Raw genomic sequence first — 13,812 nt, 5'->3', positions numbered from 1 at the left:
AAAGCACATTTATATTAATAGGCAACCTTTATACAAACAATGCATTTCTAATTCAAGTTGTATGGAACCTTAGTAACATTAACACTATCCTAAATTTAATTGCATAAACATCTCTCAAATTGTATTATTTTCCCATAACTTAAGCTACAGTGTTGTAATCTAGAGGCATTAAGACTTGCGTGCTTATTTATCCCTCCCTGTAACTGTAGAAAGAATGCACTAAAAATTAGCCTCTTTAAGTTAGCTACTTCACCATAAACTCCAGTTAAACAGTTAAACTCACAATTTGTACTAACATTCATTCAACAAAAAACCCACAGCTAGCAATAGTTTTGAAAAGCAGCATTACTTTCCATAACCAATAGATATAATCATTATATTAGCCTTTTCACAGGCAATATGCAGTAGCTAGTCTGCTAGCCTTTTGTGGCTAATTACCCTATTGGCATATGAATACAGCACCTTAGCTAACCCGTTAGCTTAATGCTATTAGCACCGATTAGCATAGATGGTAGCAAACTCTAGTGTTAGGAGTGACTCACCATTTTACTGCCTATAACTCCGTGACGATAGCTGATTCAGGCACAGCTCTCTTTTGCTCTATTTACAACAAGGTATAGCCAGTATTAGATAGTATATAATATGTAGAATTGATTTATTTCACTCGAACAATTGAGCTCATTGAACTGAAAAGGGTTTCTTTTGTGTGCACACTTTATTTTTTCAGTTAGTTTATCTGTATGTATGCCATATTTCTGTGTATATTAATACCACTTTACTCAAAGAATGTTTTCGTTACACTGTCATAATGTTGTCATGACAACAAGTCTTATCCATGATATCTTAATGACAAATACAATTGGTACCACTTGAGGTCAAAATATGTATTAGTTACACTGTCGTAATGTTGTCATGACAGCAAGTCTTATACATGATATCTTAATGACAAATACAATTGGCACCACTTGAGGTCAAAGAATGTATTCGTTACACTGTCATAATGTGGTAATTACAGCAAGTCTTATCTATGATATCTTAATGAGAAATAAAAATGTTACCACTTTACTTGAGGTCAAAGAATGTTTTTGTTACACTGTCATAATGTTGTCATGACAGCAAGTCTTATCTATGATATCTTAATGACAAATAAAAATGTTACCACTTTACTTGAGGTCAAAGAATGTATTTGTTACACTGTCATAATGTTGTCATGACAGCAAGTCTTATCTATGATATCTTAATGACAAAAATGTTACCACTTTACTTGAGGTCAAAGAATGTTTTTGTTACACTGTCATAATGTTGTCATGACAGCAAGTCTTATCTATGATATCTTAATGACAAATACAATTGGTACCACTTTACTTGAGGTAAAAATATTTATTAGTTACACTGTCATAATGTTGTCATGACAGCAAGTCTTATCCATGATATCTTAATGACAAATACAATTGGTACCACTTTACTTGAGGTCAAAATATGTATTAGTTACACTGTCATAATGTTGTCATGACAACAAGTCTTATCTATGATATCTTAATGACAAATACAATTGGTACCACTTTACTTGAGGTCAAAATATTTATTAGTTACACTGTCATAACAGTGTCATAACACCCAGTTTTGTGAAATTTCCTGTCAGACATCTATCTGAAAAAGTGCTAGAATTGGTCTCTAATCTTGCACATCTAATTATAATAATCATTAGGTCAAAATGTCATGAATACAAAAAGAGGTGAATTTCTGTTTATGTCAAGTTGTCATTACAAAGACATCCCAAACTAATTTAATGTCAACTTGTCATGACCAAGACAACTTCTGGTAATGACACTTTGATTAATGTCAAAGTGTCATAATCAAGACAAATTTAATGTCAAGTTGTCATGACCAAGACAACTTCTGGTAATATCACTTTGATTAATGTCAAGTTGTCATAATCAAGACAAGCCCAACAATGTCAACTTGTCATGACAAAAACCGAATGACACTTAATGACAGAAGTCATAAACGTTTATGACTTGTTTATAAGGTTTATGACACATTCATGACAGTGTCATGTCATAGTTATGACAGTGTCATGTCATGGTTATGTCGGTACTGTCAAGTAAAGTGTTACCCTACAGTTTCCCTCAACAGCAGCCGGGACATTCTAACGCTTAACGTAAAAAAGCTTAACGTGGTAACTTAATGTACCTAAACAATGATCAATCAGATATCAATCAGTTATCAGTCACATAACGTCCATAATAATTGGTCTTTGGGTTAGATTTTTTTGACAGTTTTCAGTGGTTATGAGGAGCAATATGAGGGAGAAATTTGGTAATCATTGATCATTGTTTAGGTACATTAAACCACGTTAAGCTTTTTCACGTTAGGCGTTAGAATGTCCCGGCTGCAGTTGAGGGAAACTGTAGTCTATACCGTATTTTCCGCACTATAAGGCGCACTTAAAAGCCTTTAATTTTCTCAAAAAACGACAGTGCGCCTTATAATCCGGAGCGTTATATATGGATCAACCTCTCAAGGATCACTGCCCCGTTGACGGGACACTGCGTCGCTGTAACCTCGATAAAACTTCCACTCATTTGCGTTTTTATAACTTTAAAGCATTAAATATTCAAAATATACAGCCATGCGACCAATTGAAAGCTTAGCCTCTAATGATTAATTGAAGCCCACATACAAAGCATAAGATGATTTATATCAGTTACACAACAGTGTCGAGAGTGCATCCATACCCGTTTTCGTTGTCCTTTCAGCAACAAAGTTGTATTTTGCCCAAAACTTGATTTTCATAAATCCACAAGAGTCCAAGGAAATGTAATATCCAAGCTTTATATTCCAAAACGATCTGTTCGCCTCACAATGTTGACGTTTCTGGCCGAATCACAACGGAAAGCTTGCTACATGATCGATGTGGGCGTCATCGTATTCCCTAGCTTCTAAGCTTTCCATTGGTAGCTCATATTAGCCAATCCGTTCAGGTTTGCCTCCGATATGGCCAATGGAAGCGGACAAGCCGATGACAACATGTCAGGGACCACGTTGAGACGATCGACCACTTACATTTAAATGCTATAAGACCCGTCTATCTTTTTATATTAAAGACCACAAAATGGCACCTTTCAAGAGACACGCTTACGACGCAGAGTTCAAGCTGAAGGCTGTCGGTCACGCAGTAGAATATGGGAATAGAGCAGCAGCGAGAGAATTCAACATTAATGAATCAATGGTACATAAGTGGAGGAAGCAAGAAGGTGACCTGCTTCAAGTAAAGAAGACTAAACAGAGTTTCCGAGGGAACAAAGCGAGAGGGCCACAGTTAGAGGACAAACTCGAACAGTGGGTTGTTGAACAGAGAGCAGCAAGTAGAAGCGTCTCTACAGTCACTATTCGAATGAAGGCAACAGCGCTAGCACGGGACATGAACATCGATGAATTTCGAGGCGGTCCTTCGTGGTGCTTTCGTTTTATGAAAAGACGTAATCTCTCCATCCGCACACGAACTACCGTCTCGCAGCAACTGCCAAAAGATTACCAAGAAAAGCTGGTCACTTTCCGCGCATACTGCAAAAAGAAGATCACTGAAAAGAAGATCCGGCCAGAGCACATCACCAACATGGACGAGGTTCCACTCACCTTTGATATTCCCGTGAACCGCACCGTGGAGAAAACGGGGACCAGTACGGTGTCTGTACGCACCACAGGGAATGAGAAGTCATCCTTCACTGTAGTTCTCGCCTGCTAGGCTAATGGCCAGAAACTTCCACCCATGGTTATTTTCAAGAGGAAGACCTTGCCAAAAGAAAACTTTCCAGGCCGGGCGTCATTATCAACCCAAGGGATGGATGGATGAGGAAAAGATGAGTGAGTGGCTGAGAGAAATTTACGTCAAGAGACCGGGTGGCTTTTTCCACACAGCTCCGACCCTATTGATCTACGACTCCATGCGCGCCCATATCACCGATGCTGTCAAAAAACAAGTGAAGCAAACTAATTCGGAGCTTGCCGCATTCCGGGTGGATTAACTCAAAGAACTGCCGCCTAGATATTGGTGTCAACAGGGCGTTCAAAGCTAGACTGCGAGCCGTGGGAGCAGTGGATGACAGAAGGCGAACACGTTCACCAAGACGGGAGACAGCGCCGGCGACTTTACGCCACTATCTGCCAATGGATCGTGGATGCCTGGGCTGATATATCAGTTTCAACTGTGGTAACGAAGCTTTCGACGGCGGCAGGATAATCTCTGAACTGCCAGGCAACAGCAGCGACACTGACTCGGATAATGACGAGAGGGAGCCGGGCAGGTTGGATGCCGTAGTCGCCCAACTGTTCAATTCGGACACTGAAGAAGAAGAATTCGAGGGATTCGTGGACGGGGAATGAACTGAAAAAGTGAGCTTTACGTTTTATACGTAACTGAACAATGTTGAGTTATGCACTAACGTTTGATTTACCGTAGTGGTATAAGACTGTTTCTTTTACTACGTGTTTACTGAATCAGGGAAAAGTTCCCCTCCACGTTTGGGAGAAGAGTGAGCAAGGCTGGGAGATATTGTTAATATGCACATTAACGTTTGAACAACATTACCATGGGAGTGAACGGAGTTGTAAGAACAGTTAATAAAGTTTGACTTTATTGGACTGTTTTGTTGACATTCCCTTTAGCACAGCTCCATCTAGTGGATGCATAACGCAACCCCAGTCAAACGTTTGACTGCAGTATCTTCTACCGGTATTCTATGCGCCTTATAATCCAGTGCGCCCTATATATGAAAAAAGTTAGGTAACTTCCTGGTGGAGAATTAGCTTCCTGAGCGACATTTTCTACAATAAAGAACATCTATTTGTTTCTGGACATCAAGCTAGGCCATATGCTAGCTAGCTAGGTGCTTAAGTTATGTTACTCACCCTCGTAGTTGTGGACATAACTTCATACGTCCCACTTCAAAGCTTTCTCCCGTTTCCTGATGGGTGCAGGTGAAAGTGCGTCGACCATTCTGTGCACATTGTTGACATATACTTTATAAGCGCAGACATTATAATAAAGCTATAAACGGCGCGGGGATATATAAACTTAGTTACAGTCAGGTTACAGTGCAGCCGCCCTCAACAGACGTTCTAAAGTAAAGTGAACGCACCCTCAACGGGGTTGGGATCATTTCATTGATCAACACTACAGCTGGCATTCTATGGGTTGTTGACTTTTGACAGGGTTATAACACAAAAAAAAAGTGAGCAGAATCAGCCTGAGTGCGAGGAGAAGGTTCAAAGCTGAGAGCAGGAAATCTGTCTAAACAACAACATATCTGAGTCCAAGCAGAAAGTTTGAGCGCAAGCAGAGCAAATCCAAGCACGAGCAGTGAATATTTGAGTGTGAGAGCAAGGTTTTGAGCACGAGCAGTGACTATTTGAGTGTGAGAGCAAGAAATCTGAACGTAATATCAGTGAGAAATGCTCTCAAATTGAAATAATGCGCTCTTGACTTATGATAGTAATATAACTCCATAGAAACACCTCCATCACCCCCACAGTGCATGTGCGTTAGGTAATCAGAGTGAGAATTAAATGGACAGATTTGTTATTAAAAAAGCAAACCTAATGATGCAAGTGCATCAACGACATCCACCACCAGTGCAGAGAGTTCTTAATTTCCCACGAAGCTAATCGCGGTTGATACCCCAGAATAGGTGACTGTGCGCTGGATACAGAGCACCGCGAGCTGCCGCCGGTCGTGGTGCTCCGTTGACTACTTTTTTTTTTTTTAAGGGCATGCGCCCGTGAGCACCCACGGAGGAAAACATAAATCGGCGCCTATGGAGGAAGACATTGTGCTTCTATATTTACCTGACAGAGAACATTGCAGAATCAGAATGTAATCACAAAATATCACAATTAAAATGTGGAGTAATCAGCCATTAGCGTCATGGACTCATGGCAGTGCGCTACCCACCCTGAGAGCTAAACAGCACATATCTGCCATCATCAACCACCAGAATCGGACTGTGTGTGTGTGTGTGTGTGTGTGTGTGTGTGTGTGTGCGCGCGCGCGTGCGTGTGTGTGTGCGCGCGTATCCTGGAGGGCCGCTGAGAGGGTTGAGATCCGGAACGACTGATCATGAGCCACGTCCAAGCAAGCGTTTAATAGGGCGTCTTTGGCCTTTAAGTCCTCGGAAAACTGGCAAACATCTTTCCTAAGGTCAGCAATTTCTTTGTTTGCATTCCTAAACAACAAGTACATTTTGTAGGGAAGTGGGGACTAGGGTTGGGTACCATTTGGATTTTTACGATTCCCATGCCGAACTGGTACTTTTAAAACGATTCCGATTCCTAACCGATTCCTAAACCAATTCTTGAAAAACTGAAAAATGACATCAAAGAAAGGCTTTTTTTTTTATGGAGTTTTTTTTATTTGAAAATTATTTATATTGAACAATATATTAACGTTTTAAAGTACTTAAATATATAATAAGTAAACCTAAGTCACCTAACACACAACTACAATAATTTAACAAATAACAGTTACACAGTTATGGCATGTCCTGCCCAGGAAAAAACTCTCTCAGACGGTGTCCAAGAGGCCTGTACACACAGGTAGGAGTCTTTGTCCTGAACGATAGACTAGCAGAGAAAGTGCAATATGTTTACTAGCAATCACGTGCAGTGAATGGTTAATATGCTTGTGTCTGTTTTGGTGAGCCCAGAGGGAAAATATGCCATTTTAAAGTAGCCTACATTTACGGTAGCTAGCTAACGTTAGACTACAGAGAGAGTGTGATATTTTTACGTCCGTTTCGGAGCGTATACAAAAAGCCGTCTATCAGCAGTGATTGTAGAGAGCATGTCGGAGAATAGCGCGGACACGCGCTTCACACCGCGAGCGAGCACGTGAGAAAGACAAAAGTGTCTGCCGCTAATCCGGTCCGAATACTACTGTTTGCGTAGGAACCGGTTCCATAGTGGAACCAGGTTTCGGTACCCAACCATAGTGGGGACTCGCCAGGAGGTGTGGAAGTAGCCATGGAGCTGGCGCTAGCTTAGCAGCGTTTAGCTTAGCTTTGATTGCTTTGATTCGGGTTCAATCTAGGGTGACCAGACGTCCCAGTTGGACCGGGACAGTCCCGATTTTGAATTGCTTGTCCCGAATCCCGACGCTAAAATGTTTTTTGATTTGATAAAATGATTTTGCCGGGGCTTCTGCCCCGAATGTTTTGAGTGTAGCCCCGAATGTAACTTTGTCCAGTTTATTCTTCGGAGGCGAATAGAACGGGCAGCTACGTGCGGTGTCCAACCATGCTGTATTTGTTGCTATCACCTAGCAACCGTCTCTACGTGAGGAAAGCTGTGAAAGGTGTTATTTTCAGAGGAATCATAGCCAAATCAGTCTAATACATTGACGCCATCAACACAAAGTTTAGGAGCGCAATACTAATGATTTAGTTTGAAGTTCCTGTGACGTTTCCAGTCTACGGTTCAGACTCAGACACACGGAGCTCTGAAGCAGACCTGTGCGTCGATTAGTGTCCACTCTCTCTGTAAAATGCAGGGCAGCTTCAGGTTTATGGATGCGCTCAGCTGTGGACATGCTGTAGATGTGTTGCGTTTGTGCTCCGTGTATTTCTACAGTAGTTTCGGGTTTCCACCTCCGATGTAGAGCAGTGTTCAGCCACTTCCCTAGCTAAACTATTTGTCTCATTCAGACACCAAAGCGGGGCTCTGTGTCTATCAGACGGTCTGAGATCTACCTTATCAGCAGAGCAATCGCGTAATGCACAGCAGACTATGGTGCAGGTAGCCTTTAGATTATTTTTTGAAGTATAGTGACTTTATTCTTGTACTAGCCTATTATAACTTTATTTTTCTCAAAATATCACGACTCCTCCAAATCACAGAGGACACAGATATACTGTATTTTGAATGTGCACAAAGTTTTGGACATTGCTCAAACACATCTGAAATATTACAGTCCAGGGATTTATTAATTAGTTAACAACAAAAGACGCAAAACAGGAGGGAAGAGTAAATGATGCCTAGGCTACATGTTTGCTGACTCAGATATAATTAGAAAAGTCGATCCAAAGGAGAATAAATAGTTGAAAGCAATACAGAATGCCTGAGAGCCTTACTTCAATATATTCCATTATGTTTTTATGTTTGTTTTGTAATCTATGTTTCCCTTTACATGAAGATATTTGTAGCATACATTGATTCAGAAAAAGATAGATATAGGTGCATAAAAATTCACCAGAATGCAGGAAATTAAGTGTGAAATGCTCAAAATGTTCAATAAATCATTTTAATTCTTTTGAAAATACTTTGTAAGATTTTAGCAAAAATAATCGAAGAAATAATAGCTACGATAATTGGGAGGGATCAGAACGGGTTTATCCGTGGCAGACAAGGCGTCCACAGTGTCAGAAGGATTTTGAATATTCTTTATCATCAAATGGGGGCCCCAGACACTGCTTTACTGTCACTCGATGCTGAAAAAGCATTTGACAGAGTGGAATGGTCTTATTTGTTTGAGATTCTGGCACGCTTTGGTTTGGGGGAGACTTTTTGTAATTGGATAAGATTACTTTATAAGGAACCATATGCACAAATTTTGACTAGCAGTAATATCTCAAAAATGATAAAAATAAATCAAGGGTGTAGACAAGGGGACCCTTTGTCTCCATTGTTCATTATGGCAATCGAACCTTTGGCAATTGCAGTGAGGTCACATGATAGCATTTCTGGAATAACCATAGGACAGACGGAGCACCGTTTAGCTTTATATGCAGATGACATAATTGTTTTTCTCAAAAATACAAACAAATCCATCCCGGCCCTGCTAGACTTGATTAGGAAGTTCGGCAAGATCTCAGGGTATAAGATTAACAAGTCTAAAACATCCATTATGTTACTAAACCAAGTAGACAGGGAAAATCCAACTAATGTAGTTGCACAATTTAAGGTCGTCAATTGCTTCTCTTATTTAGGCATTCAAATTGTTCCATTGCTTAACAATATCATAGAAACTAACTATAGACCAGTTATGCAAGAGATCTCAATCTCTTTTAGACAGATGGGCTGCTCTACCAATGTCGTTAATGGGTAAAGTAAATACTCTCAAAATGAATGTACTTCCTAAACTGTTGTATTTATTTCAAAATTTGCCTCTGCCACCACCAAGCAATTTTTTTTCTCAGCTGAAGACACTTTTCATCAAGTTTCTATGGAACAATAGATGCCCCAGGCAGCGCCTATCATTGTTGTATTTGCCTTATGATAGAGGAGGGCTTAAATGCCCAAACCCACTATGGTACTACTGGATAACATCTGGGGCCCCTTTAGTAATTTCCTTGCAAATAAAGACTTGTCTCGTTTGGTGGAGATACCTGGGGACGACCCATAAGTAGCCCTCTGCAGTTCACTTGGGGAAAATGTTTACTGTCTGATTTTTAATGACCATTATCTAATTCACGTGTAGTGCACACAATTCACGTGTAGTGCACACACTGTGCATGGTAGGTTTTGTACTTATTCCTCCCCATTTTATTTACTTATGAAGCATTTATATTATTATTTTATTGTGTACTTCAGTTTCTTTTGTCTTTAGTTATTTATATTTATTTATTTGTGTTGTTTTGTTATGTCTCGGTCAGGGTTTGATGGACATGGGTTCTGCGGGGTTTGGGGCAAGAGTTTTGACTCCCAATGGTTATATGTAAATGTCACTATGTTTGGAAATAAAGAAAGATATTGTGGGAAAAAAAATCATTTTAATTCTTTTTGGTGTTATTGGAATAAGTAACACTTCAAAAAATCTCAAAAACTCTCAACATAAATCTTATTAGATTATTAGATTAGACCAATATTATTAGATGAGGAGCCTACAATCAAAATAATGAAGTTACTGTCTGTGTATATGTCTGACCTGGACTGGCAAATGTTCACGTTAAAAAGCGTGTGCGTGCACAAGCACTACGGTCACGCGCAAACTGTCCCGGTTTTAGCTCCGGGAAATCTGGTCAACCTAGTTCAGTCCCACCTCTATTCTCTTTATCCAAAAGATGTTTTCTGTGAAGTTGGAGACGTAGATTTAGCTGAAGCTGTATGCTGTTGTACAGCAGAGCCATGGCACAGGATTAGCGAACACGTCCGCCCGTGGGACGTGAGGGAAAACCTTTAATTTCTGTTTCATTTCATTTAATGCCATTTGCCTTCTCTTATTGTTACTCCTTCTGTCAGTCATCACATTTTATTAATTCACCTAATTCTCCACCATTCCTCCATGTTTTTAATAGCTTGATATGTAAGACTTTGTTCTCGATGTCATGGACCATCCTTCATTACCCCGAGACAGACACACAAGAAATAATGTGAATTAAAATAATTAGCATTAGCATTGAGGGGGCTGTGTGTGTTTTGGGGATGTTGCCGATCATGTCTGGAAACGTTGAATCCAACGCTCTTTGGCTTGCAGTATGGACCTCATTCCCTGCTAATCAAACTAATGACATCTCCTCCGATTACAGTCTACTTTTACATTCTACTCATTCATGTTGACTATTACAGAAGCACAATCAATTATAACTAACTCGTAGGGCTGCTCGATTATGGAAAAAAATCACGATTTTGGAAAGAGGTTGTGATTATTGAAGTTTTAAAAAAAAGAAACAGTTAAACAAATTAACAGTGAAAACACCTTGAACTGTGACATTTCCCTTTATACTTTTCCTGTTTGAACTTTTTTTCTCATTCATAACACAAGACAAAATAATCGTTTACTTGCAAAACGTAATGTGCAAAATAATCACTTTTCTCGATCACTCTCTTTGTGATCGTTTGGAACAGAAATCGTAAGCACGATTCAAATTTGTATTAATTGCACAGCCCTAATAACTTGTGTAAGTTTTCCAATTGAATGTGTTTTTATAACTTCCCAAATAGCCGTAGAATACCCCAGCAAGGTAAATAAAAAAGCTGATATTTTCTTTCAGCTAACACAATCTCTTGAGTGTCTGTTGCAATATGTTGCAGCCTTTTGCAGTGTGTTTATTGCGCAAGTTAATATAGTGATGATGATTTAAAAAAAAAAAACTGGTGTAAATGTGTGTGTATGTATATATATATATATAATGCAATGCAATGCAGGAGATACTGCAACCTTGTTACCTTTTTACCAGCATTACTAACACACAGTCAGCTTGCTTTTTTGCTGTGCTATGCTGATTATACAACTTTGCTCTGCCCACCAGGAGCGGTTCAGCTATGTGTGCCCAGATCTAGTCAAAGAATTCAGCAAGTATGACACTGACGGCTCAAAGTGGATCAAGCAGTACACCGGCATCAATTCCATCAGCAAGAAGGAGTTCACCATCGATGTGGGCTACGAGCGCTTCCTGGGGCCTGAGATCTTCTTCCACCCAGAGGTCAGGGCACTGCCAATCAAAGTCTAAGTCTATCTCTCTCTGGGATGTATGCTAGTGTGGCAGGCCCCTTTACCCTGTTTCCACCTGGACAAAACATTCCCTTATCATGCAGTTGCCTGCCTCAATCTATAGAGACACAAACCCATTCATACATGAAGAGGTTTGGTTATTAGAGACTGGCCAAATATTCTCGTCCCCTGACCTGATGAATGACCTGATCTTATCTAAGTTTTCCCTTTGTCAATTCCACCACAATAACATGTAAAGAATAAATCGATCTGGACACCAAATAGCTCCCCTTAGGAGGATTTCAATGTCTATTTATCTTTCCCACCTTCAGCTAACCCCCCTCTCCACTGTTGTGTGCTTTTATGGCAGCTGTTTCCATACACAAAGTCTCTGACCTCCATGATATTTTGTTGCACATTGCTCAGGCCCATCTTGGTGTGTGATCATGTACAGCATAACATGTTTTCTTTGTTTACTTGCAATCCCAGTTTGCCAACCCTGACTTCACCCAGCCTATCTCTGAAGTTGTGGACGAGGTCATTCAGAACTGCCCCATTGATGTCAGGCGCCCTCTCTATAAGGTAAGCAGACATCCACCATGGTGACAACACGCTTGTTTGTGACGAGCCTGTGTGAACATTTGTTGAAGGGTCCACAAGCGTTGTCAGATTGAAGAGCTCTGATTCCTGTAATTCTTTGCACCATTCAACAACACCTGCTTTGACTACAGCTGAAATTATCACACGATTTCTGACATAACATTCAGACCTGTCAGTGAACTGATTCATAGCCCTGTTATATGTGACTTGGCTATTTTTTTCATACAGGAAGGAATTGGTTTTTGTTCATATCTTAGCAGATAAGCATGGTTACAATCAACAGTCTTACTGCATTCTTTTCAGCTGAGAATTTTATATTTTAGCAAATTTCTTTTAAGTGATACATTGCTTTGTCTTTAGTACGTCTGGTTGGGGCTTTTTGTCAGTCTTGATAATTTGTGACGATACCCATCTTGCTGTACTTTTTTCCTGACTGACTAGAGGCTGAAATGACAAAAAAAGGACTAAGTGCTAGTGATATTTCCCATCACCGAGTTGTGCCCATATCACACTTAACACACAAAAGTGGAATGTTGTCCCAGTAGCCGCATGTGTTTAAGTGCTTCTTATTCTGCAGCTTTGTAATCCCCACCACTGTTTCTTCCCCAGAACGTTGTTCTGTCAGGAGGCTCCACCATGTTCAGGGACTTTGGCCGGCGTTTGCAGAGAGACTTAAAGAGGACGGTTGATGCCCGACTGAAGATGAGCGAGGAGCTGAGCGGAGGCAAGCTCAAGGTGAGACTACACTATAATTTCTATGCTGTAAAGATTGATACCACTCGACAAAACTCAATTACTGTGTGAGGAGTGAAACTGAGAGAACATGTCTTTAAAAGTTTGTCCTTTCCTACTACAATTATTGTTGGCACACATGTATTGAATGTAGATTAGTTGATTTTCAATAGCAAATGTATTCATTATAAACCCAGAGGAGTCTTAAAATGGAATGCAGTTAAAATGTTTCACATTCAGGGAAGAAGTGTATATAGTTAGTCTCTCCTGGCTCCTGCTCAGTTAACGCTGTGAAGGCAGTACCTGTGATTGATCGTGGTGAGATGTTAAATGTCATCCAGCCTGAGGCTGAGCTGACAGGCATCTGTAAGTCCACCTCAGGCATAGAAGAAGCAGACGGTGAATGTAGCTGATCAGAGTCCAGAAAATAAATAGAAAAATATGCTGATTTTCACAAGTAATGTAGCAGGTTTTTGTCTACAACAAAGAAAAATAACAGATACCACATCTGTCCCAAAATATCCTAGACATGGATGAAAACAAATTTTAGGGAGGTAGGATGTTCAGGGGGCCCTCAGTATGTATGCAAACATACATGTGCATTTTATGTTTAGGTGTAACATTTGAAGTGGTTCATTAGAGATTTGCTATGGATGTTTTTAGAGCTGCAAAGATTAATTGATTAGTTGTCAACTATTAAATTAATCGCCAACTATTTTGATAATCAATTCCCTTTCAGTCATTTTTTATGAAAAACAATGATCTGCTTCCAGGTGGTTAAATGTATATATTTTCTAGTTTCTTTACTCCTCTATGACAGTAAACTGAATATCTTTGAGTTGTGGACAAAACAGCTGTGGAAAACACTTTATAGACCAAACAACTGATCCATTCATTGAGAAAATAATCGACAGATTGACAATGAAAATAATTGTTAGTGACACATACACTTGCATTACATCTAGAGATGGTCCGATACCGGCTCCGATACTGCCTAAAACGCTGGTATCGGGAAGTACTGAAGTTTATGCACCAATCCGATACCACGTAATAAA

The 13,812-nt window shown here is 40.0% G+C and overlaps 1 protein-coding gene across 2 annotated transcripts in view; it reads left to right on the top strand.

Moving 5' to 3' along the window:
* LOC120570408 (actin-related protein 3-like) overlaps positions 1-13,812 on the top strand; it is an 82,406-nt gene that overhangs the window by 30,745 nt on the left and 37,849 nt on the right. For both annotated transcript variants that reach the window (XM_039818734.1, XM_039818735.1), the window contains exons 8-10: positions 11,244-11,417; positions 11,915-12,007; positions 12,635-12,760. In XM_039818734.1, the coding sequence (XP_039674668.1) occupies positions 11,244-11,417; positions 11,915-12,007; positions 12,635-12,760 (393 nt within the window). The remainder of the gene's footprint in view (positions 1-11,243; positions 11,418-11,914; positions 12,008-12,634; positions 12,761-13,812) is intronic.

The sequence above is a fragment of the Perca fluviatilis genome, chromosome 12 (assembly GCF_010015445.1).
Source record: "Perca fluviatilis chromosome 12, GENO_Pfluv_1.0, whole genome shotgun sequence".
NCBI classification, from domain to species: Eukaryota; Metazoa; Chordata; class Actinopteri; order Perciformes; family Percidae; genus Perca; species Perca fluviatilis.
This window is presented reverse-complemented; position numbering and strand designations above follow the sequence as displayed.